The sequence below is a fragment of the Mercurialis annua genome, linkage group LG1-X, assembly GCF_937616625.2.
Source record: "Mercurialis annua linkage group LG1-X, ddMerAnnu1.2, whole genome shotgun sequence".
Classification (NCBI taxonomy): Eukaryota; Viridiplantae; Streptophyta; class Magnoliopsida; order Malpighiales; family Euphorbiaceae; genus Mercurialis; species Mercurialis annua.
In genome coordinates this window covers 73,721,453-73,737,933 of record NC_065570.1, presented here as the reverse complement: position 1 = coordinate 73,737,933, position 16,481 = coordinate 73,721,453, and the positions used below count along the sequence as shown (strand labels likewise).

The 16,481-nt window shown below is 36.3% G+C and overlaps 2 protein-coding genes across 3 annotated transcripts; one reads left to right on the top strand and one right to left on the bottom strand.

Annotated features, from left to right (window-relative positions):
• Positions 1-1,461: 1,461 nt before the first annotated feature.
• LOC126664684 (protein LYK5) lies at positions 1,462-10,444 on the top strand. 2 transcript variants are annotated; one of them, XM_050357193.2, is made up of 2 exons: positions 1,462-3,639; positions 3,811-10,444. In XM_050357193.2, the coding sequence occupies exon 1, from the start codon at positions 1,665-1,667 to the stop codon at positions 3,630-3,632; it is 1,968 nt and encodes a 655-aa protein (XP_050213150.1). In that variant the 5' UTR covers positions 1,462-1,664; the 3' UTR covers positions 3,633-3,639; positions 3,811-10,444. The 2 variants fall into 2 exon arrangements, with proteins under 2 accessions (XP_050213150.1, XP_050213149.1); XM_050357192.2 differs by having other exon boundaries at positions 1,463-3,639; positions 3,890-10,444.
• LOC126664683 (tetratricopeptide repeat protein SKI3) lies at positions 3,652-13,868 on the bottom strand. Its single transcript, XM_050357191.2, has 20 exons — positions 13,698-13,868; positions 12,528-12,711; positions 12,019-12,447; positions 11,857-11,907; positions 11,651-11,743; positions 11,137-11,277; positions 10,955-11,035; positions 10,525-10,772; positions 10,272-10,443; positions 8,962-9,077; positions 8,805-8,862; positions 8,538-8,603; positions 8,195-8,407; positions 8,007-8,058; positions 7,281-7,654; positions 7,078-7,172; positions 6,115-6,357; positions 5,220-5,863; positions 4,586-4,789; positions 3,652-4,278 (listed from the first exon to the last, which is right to left on the bottom strand). The coding sequence occupies exons 2-20, from the start codon at positions 12,645-12,647 to the stop codon at positions 4,088-4,090; spliced, it is 3,591 nt and encodes a 1,196-aa protein (XP_050213148.1). The 5' UTR covers positions 12,648-12,711; positions 13,698-13,868; the 3' UTR covers positions 3,652-4,087.
• Between the last annotated feature and the right edge of the window lie 2,613 nt (positions 13,869-16,481).

The following is a 16,481-nucleotide window of genomic DNA, read 5'->3' as shown; positions in this document are numbered from 1 at the left end:
TTATGTTCATGAAAAAATATAAATTATTACTATTTTCTATTCTCAGTTAAAGCTTAACTTACAATATCTTTTTAAAATAATCTTTGATTTTTTTTAAATGAGTCATGATAGATTAATAATTTATAAAAATTAAAATCACTATTTTATAAATCAATTTTATTTATAATCCATTTAAATTTTATATATCGTGTTACAGTAATTAATACACAAATTATTGTCCAATGAAATTCTGTATTGTATAAATTCTATTTTTTTGACAAAATTAAATAGTAAATTTAATGTTTAGTACTATGATAAGCAACACACAATTATTTTGAAATATTTTTTTAATTAATGTGTACGACTAAGATCTAAAGTGGCCTATGTTATAATTATAAATGTTTAACTGGAAATTTACCTTATTTATTTAAGGTGAATTAAATAATAGACTGGTACAAATTTTGAATTTTTTTTTTAAATATCTACAGTCGGAAAAGCGCAAAAATTATGAAATTGACAAGTTTGAGCCATCATAAGAACATTGAATAAATAATTAATAAAATTTTATAAAACTGAATTTATCAAAAACCAAAATAGGTGATCGACCAAAATAATAAAATATTAGTCGAGTTCAAAATAGTACCAACACAACAGAATTATTATTATATAAATATTAAAATTTGTTTGGTTCAGCTGTTATTTGTAACTGGTAACAGCTGGTAGATTATATCTATTTTATATTTTATGAAATCTTTATAGTTAGTGTTGTTGATACGTTAATTGACCCTAAAGGATACGGTTATTTTTTTATTTTTCATATAATAAATAAATTATTTTTAAAAATAATAAATAAAAAATTAAGATTCAATTTTAAGTTATTTTTGATAAATTTATAATTTAAAAATTATTTAATTATAACTACTATACTATAAATAAAATATTTAGCTTATCATTTAAATAATTTTATATATTATAAAAATAGTATATATTAGTAGAAATAATTTTACTGAATAGTTAACAAAATTGAAACAGCTGTCTAAACCAAACGCCTCCTAAACAAAGCTAGAACACATCAAAAAAGATAAAATTATACTAACATAAATGAATAAATATAATTATTTTTTAAATTTCTAATATAAAATTATACTCCCTCCGTCCCGTAAAGATAGAAAAAGTAGCTCTTTCACAAAAATTAAGAAACTAGTTAAATATAGGTAATTTGTGATAATTTTTTTAAATTATCCTTTTAATTTCTTGAAGTAAATCATAATAAATTAGTGATTCACACAACCCAAAGCCACTATATAAATATTAACCAATAGAATTTTAGATGTATAAACAGCATATATTAAAACTTTAAATCAATTAATGTTGATATAAGGGTATTTTAATAATTTTATAGTTAACCAACACTATTTTTACTATTTTTGTGGGCAAAAAAAGTAGCTACTTTTTCCTATTTTTACAGGACGGAGGGAGTATAAAAGTGGGATAAGAGTATTTATTTATCAAGTCCTACAAAAATGTATAGTCAAGGTCAATGGTGGGGACTGGTGTATTGCGCGTCTGTTGGGTGAGAAATTAAATTCCAACTCAGTTTGGGTGTTGATAAGTCTTTGCATTAGATTTTTCAACACATCTCTACTCTTTACTTCTTCTTCTTCTCCATTGAAGAATTGATTTGGATGGCGGCTGCAAAAGTAGAATGTTTGTGGTTAGTAGCTTGGGGTTGGAGTTGGATTATGCAATCCCAAGGGCAGCAAACTTATGTAAACAACAAGCAGCTGGACTGCTACAACCCCGCCTTCGATAACTTCACCCATGGATTTCACTGCAACGCTCTCCGATCATCCTGCCAATCCTACCTCACCTTCCGCTCTGCTCCGCCCTACTACACCACTCCTGTCTCCATCTCTTATCTTTTGGGCGCCCCACAGTCCGCCTCTCTGGTTGCTTCCCTCAACAACGTCTCCTCCGACTTCGCCTCCGTTCCCGCCGACACTCAGCTCATCGTCCCCGTCACCTGCTCCTGCCATGCCCGCCGCTACTACCAGCACAACGCCACCTACGCTCTCAAGCTCCCTACAGAGACTTACTTCAACGTGGCCAACGACACCTACCAGGGGCTCTCCACCTGCCAGGCCATGATAGCTCAGAACCCTTACGGCGACCGAAATCTGACGGTGGGCATGCAGCTGCAAGTCCCCCTGAGGTGCGCCTGCCCGACTGCCAATCAGACAGCTATGGGGTTCAACTACTTGGTCACCTACATGGTCACTTGGGGTGATTCCATCTCTTCCATCGCTCAATTATTCGGCGTCCCCCAGCAGTCTATCTTAGACGCAAACGAGCTGTCCTCTACCAGCATCATTTTTCCCTTCACCCCAATTCTCGTTCCTTTGACCACCCAACCCACTGCCCTCAAACCTCCGGTGGACGGTCCTCCTCCTGCCGCCCCATCTCCCCAGATCCCCATTGTCCCTGCGGCCGAGGACAATTCTTCCACCAACAGAAAGTGGGTGTTTGTGGGTGTTGGATTAGGAGTTGCTTTGCTTCTTGTTTTCATGCTGCTTGGACTTCTGTTTTGGTACCGCAGGCTTCATCCTAAGCCTAAACCTATCCTCCACACTTCACTGCCTAATGACAAGCCGCTACAGTCGGACTCAGCTGTGGTTCCCTGTAGCAAATCTTGGTCTACATCTTCCGATGGCGTTGCATTTGCTATCGAGTCGTTGACAGTGTATAAGTTTGACGACTTACAGAAGGCCACCTCCTATTTCAGCGAAGATAATAGAATTAAGGGAAGTGTTTACAAGGGATCCTTCAAGGGGGACGCAGCTGCCGTGAAGGTAGTGAAGGGAGACGTCTCCGGGGAGATCAACATTCTGAAGAAGATCAACCATTCTAACATCATCAGGATGTCTGGTTTCTGCCTCCATGATGGCAATACCTACCTAGTTTACGAGTTGGCTGACCACGGGGCTCTCAGCGACTGTCTCCGTGATGTTCCCGCACTGACTTGGAAGCAAAGAGTTCAGATTGCCCACGATGTCGCTGACGCCCTCAATTACCTCCACAATTATACAAACCCTCCATATGTCCACAAGAATTTGAAGAGCAGCAACATTCTGTTGGATGCGAACCTGCGAGCCAAGCTAGCTAACTTCGGCCTCGCAAGAGTGCTGGAAAATGAAGGTGAAACAGACACAGGAGGAATGCACCTCACTCGACACGTTGTGGGAACTCAAGGGTATATGGCCCCAGAGTACATGGAGAATGGAGTAATTACCCCAAAATTAGATGTATTTGCATTTGGAGTAGTAATGTTGGAGCTCTTGTCCGGGAAAGAAGCGGCTCCTGAGAAGAACGCAGGGGAGGAGATGCTGTCTGCATCCATAAATGGGGTGCTGGAGGGGGACAACGTCAGACAGCAATTCTATGGGTTCATGGACCCTTCCTTAGGAAATCAGTACCCCTTAGACCTGGCTTTCTCCCTTGCCCAGCTCGCTCAGACCTGCGTTTCTCCTGATATTAATGCTCGCCCCTTCATCACCCAAGTTGTCATCTCTATCTCTAAGATTCTCTCATCCTCGCTAGATTGGGATCCATCCCTTGAGCTTCAAAGCTCCAAGTCAATAAGCAGCGGCAGATAAATAAAAGGTCAGACTGTAATTCCTAAAGGCAGCACTTTCTAATGCATTTACGCTTTTATAATATCCCATACATGTGTCAAATAGCGGAATTCACAACTAAATCAAAAGGTTGCGCTACATATACTATAAAAGTAAATCCAATACATTATTATCAAAAATTATCCGCATAAATTTACAGGCTAATGGCGCTGCACTCAACTGAAATCGGCTATGCTCCTGAGATTTCTGTCCAACGAGTGCAATTGAATTACTTGCAGGTTGCAGCTGCACCAATTCATATGCAAAAAACACAGCATGGTCCTCCACCAGCAAGCCGGAACAGCTGTGGAGCCCGATCTTTCAATTAAACCTTACGACACCAAGACAGAACCAACAGCCCTTTTTTGATGTATTTGTCCAACGCTTAATGCAGAAGCTTCAAAAAAACTAAACATCTTCCACAAGTGTGAACTCAATTAGATAACTCCCTCAATAAGCTTCTGCAAAACCTTCCAATATCGCAAACAGGAAGGATTTGTATGAATTGCTCGAAGGACCCATTTCCGAGGGGTTTGACAGAATTCCACATTGGACAACGAGTCCAATCCATATTCTGACTGTCTTGCAAGCAAATGCATTTGAAAGAAGAGTTCTGCAGGTCTCATTTCTGAGGAAAGCATGAAAGAATATGAGAACATATGCTATATACAAGTTTTTCCCTACATATTTATTAACCATCTATAGCAGTAACTTAATCAGCAGCTGTCACATATTCCCACCACCTACTAGTATCCAATAGTCTCATTAACATGCATTAACAATCTTTAACAGTAGCTAAATCAGTATTCATTCATAGGCAATAAATAATCTTTCCAAATTCCAAAGGGTAACTAACTAAAATCACAATGACGGGTTCAAAAGCAACTTCATCTCTATCTCACACGTACACATGCATACATGGATCATAAACATACCTGCTGGCCAAGAATACCACTCAAGCCGGAGGTTCTTCTGCCACTTCTGCTTAGAACCAAGACTCCCTTCTGCTTGTGCCAGCAATAAGGATACAATAGGCAAGGGGGTAATGGAATTTGCGTGAGCTCCGGTGAGACTCTTTACAGCAAGTGACAAGAACTGGGAACTACACGACTGCCTCGCAAGCTCCATACAGGTAGTACCTGGATTCATCAATTATTAGATCATAAACACAAGAAATGACCAATCTATGTTATCTATATATATCATCAAGAAGCGCTGGTCTATGATCATATAATAATAATATTTACTCCCTCCGTCCCATTGAAGAAGGGACAGCCCATTTTACATGTCCCACTTAAGAAGGCCATATCGTGTTTTCTGTGCCAATTTATATAAATTGGCCTCTTTTACCCACTTTCTCTTTCTATAATTAATGATTATTAGTCTATATACAAATTATACGACCATCATTAATAGGGGTAAAATAAGAAAAAACTATAGTAACTAATGTTTTCTTAAATTATGTGTAAAAGTCATTTGTCCCTTCTTAAATGGGATGGAGGGAGTATTTAGGAATAGAAAGACAGCAATATTTACTAGGCTCAAGACCAATTTAGTAATAGAACATACCATGGCAGAGAAAAAGACAACTGTCAACACCCGCCAATGAATATGCTTGCGCAAAACATTCTTCGGATGATGAAAAGTCCTGCTTCCATGAAGATACTAAACCAAAAACAACATTGAATACAGCCATCCACATGTTCCATGAATACTTCCATTCTTTTGAGCCTTCTTCGAAACTCAGCTCTGATATATTTGAGTCAGAGTGAATGCCATACTGAGCTTCCAAGATTTTAAGGCATACCCATCCTATATGGTAGTCTGTCCTAAGCTCCAGGCATCTTACATACTCTTCCTGAAGGTTTAAGAGATTAGCTTCAGCAGCATAGACTCTACATAGCAGCAAGTGCCCAAAAAACAAATAGTTCACAGGAAGCGAAAGCGACACAGCTCTTTTAGCAAGCTTGATACAGCCTATTGGATTCCCAACTTGCAAACTAATTTCAGAATGACAAAGCAGAAGCTGAAACTTTTGATATTGATATGACAAGCTTTCTCTAGCATATAGCTCATTGCCAAGTGCCGCTTTTATCAGTCGTCCGAGAGCTACACATAGTTGCCGAGGGAATCTCTCCTCTCGAGCCCTCTGTAAAATATTAAGTATAAGCAAATATCGTGCATTATGATTCCAAGGTTCTTGGCGTAAGTATCTGCATGTTTCAAGAAGAACAGATCAATCACCACAGCTGTTATGTCTAATGTGTAGGAGAAGCTATATTTTTGAGATTTTGCATCTCTCTAAATGGAAACTTTAATTAAAAAAAGATTGTGAAACCGCATTATACCAAAGTATTTTATTAGAAAAAAATTCAGAAAATGCATCTTTTAGTTTCAACAAAAGAAGTCAAATCCAAATAATGATCTAGAAAACCTAAGATAAAGAGCAAGCTTTTTTCCATACTTTTGCAGTTGTTGAATGCCGCTAGGCCCATTCTGGCACTGATACCCGCAAGTGGGGAAGGAATACTTCGGATCTTTGTTGCCAACTGCATAGCAAGCAACGGATCCAGCACCAAGGATCTCGCAAGCTGACTTTAATCCCACTTTATTGGTATTACAAGGACGGTCTATTGTAGAACACCTACTTGCAACATGAGTTTCTTTCCACTCTTCACTGGATAGCAAAAGATGACCGAGTAGATTCCTGTTCCCATGATGTTTGGATCAGGGGCAAGGCAGATAGAAAACAGTTAAAAGTAGTCGATGGGCTTACAAGAAGCTCCGACAGAAAACCATAACAGAAAATTACTGATAACTAAAAGATTAATGCACCATAAATGCATCGGTACAAAAAATTAGAAGAGCATAGAACTTAGCAACACTAAAAAGTTCTACAATCATCTTTAAAATAAGTTTTCTACAAATTGAGCATGAATAATGAATGTGCGTGTATGATATAGCCTATGAATCAAATCCCAGGGGTTAGCTTATAGATCTTACTTTTGTGAATCCAGACATCAATTAATGCAATCATCACAAGGAAAATTAAGAGAAAGAATAGTTGCAATTGTCACCAATATTCATCAATTATGCCATTAAAGTTAGACGTCGCACATGGTCAAATTGGATATAGAAAGAAGAGTCAACACGAGAAGTAAAAGACTGAATATTGTACTAGTACTTCAGCTCAGTGAGCTCACTTCCTTCATATGTCTCAACAAATCAACTGTTAACTCTACTCATATCTTGATGAAAGAAGAGCTTAAAAGGAGTCGGGATTAATAGATAGTCTAATGGACCATTGTCAAAGAGTTTTATGATGGTTAGACTAGACTCTAACCAGGTGAAAGAATCTGGACTCTAATTACATACAGAAGATACTGAAACCTTGGCATCACCAAGTATAATGAAAATTATGTTGTACCTTATCAGTTCACTGTTAGGGTACTTATGAAGTGCCTTTTTTAGGTGATCGATTCCACTCAGAAATCCAAGGAAATATTCTGATCCATGTTTTATCTGTATTGGCCCAAGAATACGAATTTTAAGTATTAATTTTCAGATATAAAAAAATTACTGCCCAGAGCTCAACATTATATCTGAAGTTCCAAAATGCAATAAACTTACTAATTTACCAAGCGCTATTAAATAGTGCATTCCAGTGATATCTTCTTGAGAAACAATAGAGCTGCGGCTACTGGAAACAGCTGACTCAAGCCGATTACTCTGATCAAGAGCATGTATAGCAGACAGTATGAAGCTGACTTTTGAGCTCTGGAAAAGTTCTTTTGGGATTTTTACAATTCTAGGAATTGCTGAATCTAGTCCACAAATGTAATAAAGCAATCTGCAGAAAAAACTAACAGAAGCAGCTGCAGATGTTTGCTCCATTGTAGAAAACCTGCCAGCCAGATCAATTGCCACAGAGAGGGCAAGGTCACTCTTACCAAGTTGCCACAGAGAAAAGGCATAAATTTGGAGGCCTCCCGGATCAAGAATACCTTGAAGAAATAAAAATGAATCACATTGCAAGACTTAAAAATAACTGTATATATGTTTATTTTTCTAAAAGAACTAGTAATAACACAACTTAAGCTGAAAAAAATGAATTCCAAGATTGCAAACCATGCAACACGTACTATACAACTGTGGTATTCTTTTAAATTAAGTGCTGTATAACTCGATTTCACCTCATGTTAAACAATTTCAAGAATCCGTATGACATAAAGAAGCATTAAACTAAAAATTGTAGCAATAATGCATTAGCCCATTAGGTACATGCACATGACTTAAATAGGATGAAGAAATGAAGGTTAGAGTATACAAATTAATATGCATATACTTAAATTGAACCTTCTTTCATCAAATTTTCACATTCTTGAACAGCATCTGCAGCATACCCAGCCTGCACCAAATGAAAATACTTACTAAAGAGAAGGCATTTGAGTAACACATACAGGTCCATGCAGAAGCTTAAAGTAGATATAAAAAAACAAGAGAAACCTAAAAGTAAAATGAGAAAACAAGACCAACGAGATTACCTTACAAAGGGTTCGGGCCAAGTTAACTGCTATATCGTGAAAATGAGATTTTGAAGCATTGCCTGATGAAATGTTGATCATGCAGCGTGCTAGCCTATATGAGGCAATAGCTGCTTGATAATCACATCGTGCCTCGCAAACTAGCCCTTTCAGATTATGAGATTCAGGATAGTGCGGAGCGCGCAAGACTGCCAGGTGAATGGCTCCAAATACCTGTAGGATAATTAGCTATTAGATGACCTTCATAAGCAAGTCCCTGTTAGCTTTTGAATCAAAAAGGACATAATGGGAATGTATTTCTTTGATAGACAAAATTTGCTTGCTTTCATAAGAATGGTCATACCTGTGAAGATGCAAGGTGCCCTGAAAGAAAAGCAAGCTTAACAAGACCGAGTTGGAACTCCGCCAGCTGCCACAAATGGAGCAGCAAGTACAGCCATGCAAGGCATCAGTAAACAAGAAGGTAATAACTCAAGTATATCTTTTCACAAGTACTCATATCAACATGAAACAACCAAAAAAGCTAGCTAGCAAATTAAATGCCTATTACTAGTTTCACTCTCACAACATATTTGAAGAGGAAAAGAAGGGAAGGGTACAGATTTTTTACAGGCAATATCTGCACGGCTCTTAAACAGCTCTCAAAAGCCTCATCTACTACAGGCTTCCTGAAAGGAAAAAAAATAGTTGACATCAAATAGCAGTCAAATGATAATATGTCGAACGAATATGTCTTTTTACCAAGTGAAATTGTAATAAAAAGCTACCTAGTATCCGCATCCGCTGCCATCCCTGCCCATGGTAATGCAAGTGAAGGATCTACACTTCTAGCACAATCAAATGCTTGTCTTGCCAATTGCATCCCGCCTTCTTCTCTGAATAGCTGTGAAAGAAAAAATCAAAACAGAGTAGAAACAAACCAAAGTAAACTACCCTGAGGATACTCAGACAATTGTTCATATTACATAATGCCCAACATCAATGGGACTTCCCGTGCCCAAAAATTCTAATTGTTTCCGAGCACTGCTTGCAGTGGCATAGCTACATGGTGGCTAAGAGGAGCATTTGCCCCTCTTATTTTTTGAAAGATACAATTTTTTAAAGTAATTTTTTAAAGTAATTTTTTTAAAATTTGTCATGGTATTTAGACAATTATTACATATTGACCCCCTCAATTTCAATAGATTTTAAATTCTGTATATCATATGAATTTTTTTCTATTTTGCCCCACTTAATTTCGATTCCTGTACGCCCTTTAAAATTTACAAGCTGGTAGTTATACGAAACACCGGACCGTCCAGAATGTTTGAAAAGTTTATCAAATGTTTAAAAAGTTTATCAGTTAGCAAGGATTTGATGTTGGGCTATCTCCATAATCAAACTATAGTTGACTACAAAGAAATGAGAGACATGTTAAGGATCAGCTTTTGCTTTTATGATTATTACTAGTAAGGATTCAATAGAAAGCTACTCTGATCTATAAATGTCTATTGTGAGTTTCACAGGCGCAGTTATGTCTGTTCTCTTAGTTATTCAGAAATAGAGATCCCCAAACTTTAAACTTGAATCCCATCAACAAATCCTGAGTTCCTGACCATTTCATATAATAATTTTTCCACCTAACTACCATCAGAATTTCTCTGAAGATATCTATATCACTTATATTTCATGCAATGTCAGAAAGAAAACTTCAACAGCATGAAAAGATAAATTTCTATGATACATGTATACATGAGGAAACTTATAGGTGTTTTCTATGGTTACTTTGTTTTTTCAAAGTAAATGTTACTTTGCCTATTTATCACCATTAGATGAATTAAAATCACTTTCATCCGATGGTAAAATAGACAAGGTAGATAAAAATAAAGTAACCAATCTTTAGTGAGAATAAAATCCAAACTTGACAAGTTGACAACAAGTCTGAAATTTTACGCTTTCTATGTAATAGAAGACTAACCTGATAAGGGATTAAGAAAATTCACAAGTTAGTAACAGAAGTCAAATCCACCTTACACACACTCGAAATTATTACCAAGAAAGCAAAAGAGGACAGCATTTCATCCTATGCACACAGTACCTTCCCAAGAAATGCCCAAGCAACGGCTGAAGATACATCCAATTGCAACCCCCTGATCAAGGCATGTTGCTGCATTGCGTTATGACCGGATAAACACCCTAGTGCTACCCAGAACTCAGGGTTGTCACTCTCAAGTAACAAGGCCCCCAAAGCCATCTTCTCTGGTAGCTGCCTGGGAGAGAAGGTAGTAAACTAAACATGCAAATGTTTTCTAACATAAGATATCAGATAAACAAAAAAGTGCATGCCATACCAAGAATAAAAATCAAGCCCACAGTTCTCAGTCATAGAAGAAATGAGATCTGAAGTTACTGCAACGTCAATATAAAGGTTAGCTTGCCAAGGAGTCAAATGCAAAGCCCGTTGATAAGACCTTCTCGCAGACATTGCAGCCGCATTGCAAGCTTGGTTCCAGGAAAAGATGGAAGCATTAAAAGTTTTTTCATCAAACTCTGTATAGTGATCTCCTTCCGTCCATGGAAAACATTTTGCATGAATGATCTAGAAATAAGAAAGAAAAAAAACACCACATTAACTCATCAATGTGATGAGTCCAACACACAGCTGATTTATCTAAACATTGAATGATTAAAAAGTGAGCACCATGCTTAGTAACTAAAGCAAAATACTTGATTCTGTATGGTGGCTTGCAGGGTGGTTAAAAAATTTATACAAGGGCTTACTTGAATATCGCCGTGCAATTTCCAGATGCAAGAAACATTTGCAGCCAACTGAGCAGTAGCAACAGCAACTTTCCCAGCATCCTGGAAACATAAAGGAACCAACTTTCACGTTCACTTTGAATTCGTAAAGATATAAGGAAAGCAAAGGAAGGATTAACTGAGATCTAGTGAAGTTTAGAAACCTCTAATAATGATGCTCCCCATCTGAATGCGCCCAAATTCATACATTCCTTTGACAAATTGAGCAATCCAGAAGCTAGCCCATAGTTTGCAGCCACATTGTGAGGTGAAATATCCAGAGCTCGCCGAAAGTGCTCAATTCCCTAATTGCAAAAAGAACGTGTAACAAGTTTTTCTCTTTACAAATCATTATCGAATTTGAAATCAATAAATGAAGCGAAATTGGAAAGATTAAGCATAAAAACACCTATACTATTAACAATTGTGTACGATGACATGGAATTGATATATGTAGTCCTTTTCGTGTTAAGTATAGCTCAAGTGTCTAAAGATTGTAAATAAGGTAGGAAAAGAAGGAAGTAACCAATATAAAAGCCTAATTCAAAGAGGAACTGTATTAAGTTGGATTGAACCATGTTTCCGATAACCAGTAAAGAGGCACAAGGAAAAGCAAAAATTTGATATTGCCACTTTCAATGAAAGCAAATTAAAAAAGGAAAAAGAAAGAAAGCGTACTTTTCTGAAAGAACCGAGCATCAAGAAGATATTGCCACTTTCAATCAAAGCAAAAAGTCTTGTATCCTCCAACTCGATGGCTCTGCCATAGGACTAGTCAAAATTTTGTTGCGACAAAAGTAGTCAGATGAGAAGCTTATACGTTTAGAAATAAAATTTAAAAGAACAAATCAACTGTAGAAAGCAAGCAGAAAAATGAAATGTACCTTAGTAGCAGCTGTAAACATACCAAGTCGTTGATATGCAAAACCCAGAGCCTATAGGATAAAGTATAGTAACCAATAAACACCACCACCAGATGCACATACATGTTATTTTGTTGAGTGAGGAGTACGAGGAGCTAAAAAAAATGAAAATGAAATACTTACTTCCCACAAATCAGGACAGGTGGGATAACCTCGAATGGCATGTTGCAGGCAGGGAACAGCATCAGACCAACGGGTGTGATGAAGGTGAAGGTAACCCAATCTCCTGAATGCCCAAAATGCCCTTGGAGACTTTTGTGAAGCGTCCTTGCAAAGTGCGACCTCCAATGTCTCCTTCCCTACGCGGTCTAACAGATCGCAGAGGGAGTCTCCACAGTCAGAATCATCTGGATTGAGAGAGATGGCTCTCTGGTAACACTTGAGAGCCCTCTGAGAATCACCATTGCTATCACCTTCACCTGATGGGCGACAGTGATAGTAATAATAATCTCCCAAATATTTGAAAGCGGCTGAGTTTTGAGGGTTTAATTTGGCCGATAGTAGTAATTGCTCGGCTGCCTCGTCTTTTGATTTCTCCCACAGCAATACCCCCTGCACACCTCTGCCATTTTTTTAAAAAAGTACATGCATATATTAGAAGAAGAAGAAGAAGAAGAAGAAAGACTTCTTACGAGTTCAAAACGAAGAGAGGGGTCTTCAGGATGTGCTTCTATTCTCTCCTCCAATTGCCTCAACCTTCCATCATATTCTTCTTCATCTTCTTGTTCTTCATTTTGCTGGTTACCCGTCATTGTACCAAATTCAATTCCACAGTTCTCCAGGTAGAAATTCTCCGATTAGCAGATTTCTCAAACCCTAAACCGACAAAAAAGGTGCGAATTTTTTTATTAATAGTTAAATATAATTATGAACTAATACTAAGTAAATCTTTGTTTTCCTAGAACTATTGTCCCCATGTTGATAATGATAATTATCAAGAAAGAGGAGCAATATGTAAGTTTTAGACGTTCAACAGGTAAATTTTCGTTTTCCTAGAACTATTGCCCCCATGTTGATAATGATAATTATCAAAAAGAAGAGGAGCAATATGTAAGTTTTAGACGTTCAACAGTTGGATTCTTGAGTCCTAATCGAATCACAGCCATCACTCACTTCATAGTATATACTTGTGGACAAGCTTGGCATCAATGATAAAAAGAATCGAACTTATAGAATTTTGACATAAAAACTCAAAATTCCATATTTTAGATCATTTAACTCTGTATTCTATCTAACTAACAATGTAAAAACCACTCTCTCAATATATTATCTTTATATAACTTCATATTTAACCAAAAATAATTTGGATTAATAATAATTATTGAAACTATGAGCTTCTTTCCCCAACCCAACACCACCCAAAAGAAAACATACATTGGTTTCGTCTATCTAAACTCTCTCTAAAGAAGAAACAACCTTGAGCTCTCCTGTTCTCTTGCTCATCTCTTTTAAATGCTTTTTATTTTGAAAGATTATAAAATAACCCTAAAAAAAGTAAGTCCATAACCAACCAAATTGATAGGAGTAATAAGTGTATCCATGATCACGGAGCAATAGAAAACAATCAACAAGCAATTTTTAACAATGTTTGCTACGTTCATCGTCAAAGCAGATGTGTTCCCAACCAACAAAAACACAGTCATATTCAAAGCAAGAGTATAATACGTGTTGGTCCAAAAGAACAAAAAATTCAATTAAAAACTTAAATTCGCTGCCAGAATCGGCAATTTCATGATTGCCCGTGGAACCAACAAGCAAACAAAGCAACATTGTGCTACATAACACAAAGAAGTACAACTAACCTTGTTGCTTCAGTATCAAATTAGCCAGTGGCTATACCAGGCTTGGTGGTGTTTGCAACGGCGCAAGTGCTTTTAAATTTTTAAGCAGCACTCCGACGCTGAGTCACACGGTGGACGACGGCTATAAAGACCAGACTGGTGCTTTGGTTTCTTGGGTGAAAATGGTTTTATGGAATTTAAATAGGGTTAATTCCTAAAAAAATCACGAACTTTATACGAAGTTTCATTTTAATCATGAACTTTAAAAGTTGTCATTTAAAGGCACGAACTTTCATTTTGTTTCAAATCTATCGCCAAAGTAAAATCCGGTGTATTTTATCGAACCAAAAATTTCTAATCCTATATACTCTAACTAACAGATAATAAGATTTAATGTCGATTTATAATTTGGGTCTTTCATTAATAGTTTATTGAAGAATTTAGTTAATAAAAATACACTGAAATGATAGATTTGAAACAAAATGAAAGTTCATGCCTTTAAATGATAATTTTTAAAGGTCATGATTAAAATGAAACTTAGTGTAAAGTTCGTGATTTTTTTAGAAATTAACCCATTTAAATATCTTACTACAAATTCCCTTTATTTTTATATGGGAAAAGGGGCAAATATGCCCCTATAGTATATAACAAGACGCAAGTAAGCCCTTATTGAATCTGCGATCTCATTTAAGCCATTAACGTTTCAAAAGTGGCTCAAACGTGCCCCTGTTAATAACAGAAGTCTAACAGTGTTAAATTTAGTCTACGTGGAAAAGCAAATTCTCATACAAGATACGAGTTGGCAAAATTGATTCGATATCACATTTTCCATATCATCTACTCCCTCCGTCCCGTTTAAGAAGTCTCATATTCTATTTTGGGTCCCATTTAAAAAGTCCCATACTATTTTTAGAATATTTTTCCATTGAATATCCCATTTTACCCTTATTTTAGTTATCTTAAAAGAGCTCTATGTAAAATTCCACTATCATTAATAGGCGTAAAACATGAAAAAACATGAAAAGACAAGAATAATTGATGTTTTAAATCTGTGTGTAAAGTCAAATGTGACTTTTAAAGTGGGACGGAGGGAGTAATTTTTTATTCAAATAAAAAATTACCAGTCTATCGCTTTCTTCTCTATTGCTTTATTTTTTTGTCCCGGCAATTGACCAATCTCCGCCATCCATCTGCAGCATTCCGCTCATCTCCACATCTGAAATAAAAATTTCTTCTTCCAATTTATAATTCAATACAGTGATTATGACCTTCACTTGCAACAATTTCAACCAACCATTATTTCCAAAAACAGTCGTTTCATAAATCCAGATCGAAAAACTATTATCACATCAAAAGATCATCACATCAAGAAATCATGCAACCGTTGCGCCACGTCATTTTTACATCAAGCCAATGAGCATTTGCGATAGGGAATCTTTTAATTATTACTTATTTTTTTTATCATTCAATTTTTCACATGGCTAACGCACAATTGGTTTGTTGCACGAATGACATGGCGCAACGGTTGTGTGCAATAATTTTTCAACTCTCATACAAAAACCTATCAATTGAGTTTCAAACAGTGAAAAGGGATCTGAGTTAACAAAAATCGTGCAATCCTTCACCGAATCAAATATCAAGAAATCAAGTAAGCTTTTATGTGGCGGAGATGGCACCGGAGATGAAGGTGGTCCTGAGTTTTGGAATGGGTTCAGCAAAAAAAAGAAAAATTAAAGATATGTTTTTATAGGATTGTAAGATTTTATGGATTCAATTAATCAAAATCTGAGAAAACAAAGAAGATTGGGTTAGAATAGTTGTGAGTGATGGATTGTTTGTCCACGTCCATTTTATGCTCTGAAAGGTTTCCCTTTTCTTGTTTGTAGGACTATTCATCAATTTATTTGCTGAATATTATTACATTCATTTGCTTATTTTTGATCAAATCTACTTTGCCCTTTAAATTTGTTGGACGTCTTTTTTAGTTTCTGCAATTTCATAAAATTTGGATCTATTGATGAATATGGAAAATATGAGGGTAGGGATGACAATAATGATGGTATGAATTTTCGAGGCGAAGGAGAAACTATTATGAATTGTTGATCTTCTTCCTCCTGTTTAGGATCGTTTGTTGAGAATTTTGGAGCTTCATTAATGGCGTCTCACAGTGAATTTAGCCATTCTCATTGTCCTGTTTTAGTGAAAAATCATGGAATCAATGGCTCTTCTCATCTTGTCCATTACCATTTGATTCAAGTTATGTTGCTGCTGCCAAATTTTCATTCATATAGAATGCTCCTGGACATGGCCCTACTATCACCGTCGGAGGAGCTCCAATAGAGTGAAAAATGCGATAGTTACGGCAAGCAGGGGAGTTATGAAAGAGAGACAGATTTTAAGATTTTTGTATTCTTTTTAAATTAAAAAATACCATGTCACAATTTACCATGTCATCAATAAATGCCAACTCATATTCTGTTTGAGAATTTACTTTTCCATGTAGACTAAAATTAACACCGTTCATCTTCTGTTAATGACAGGGGCACATTTGAGCCACTTTTGAAACGTAAATGGCTTATATGAGATGGCAAATTCAATGAGGGCCAAGTTGAGCTTCACGCTATACTACAGGGGCATATTTGCCCTTTTTCCCTTTTTATATTTATAATTTCTTAGGAGTAATTAGATCTGAAATTTTAAAAACAAAAATGTTATAGGTTATACTAAACTAACTTTTTATTAATATTTTTTATTAGTCAATAACAGTTAGTTATGAAAAATAATAAATACTTACTTTTAAAATTT

Coding starts and splice junctions, on each gene's coding strand:
- LOC126664684 (XM_050357193.2), top strand. CDS start 1,665: ATGGCGGCTGCAAAAGTAGAATGTTTGTGGTTAGTAGCTTGGGGTTGG.
- LOC126664683 (XM_050357191.2), bottom strand. CDS start 12,647: ATGACGGGTAACCAGCAAAATGAAGAACAAGAAGATGAAGAAGAATAT. Junction 10,444..10,524: donor GGGCTTGATTTTTATTCTTG/GTATGGCATGCA, acceptor CTTCTCTCCCAG/GCAGCTACCAGAGAAGATGG. Junction 7,655..8,006: donor TGAAAATTTGATGAAAGAAG/GTTCAATTTAAG, acceptor TATTTCTTCAAG/GTATTCTTGATCCGGGAGGC.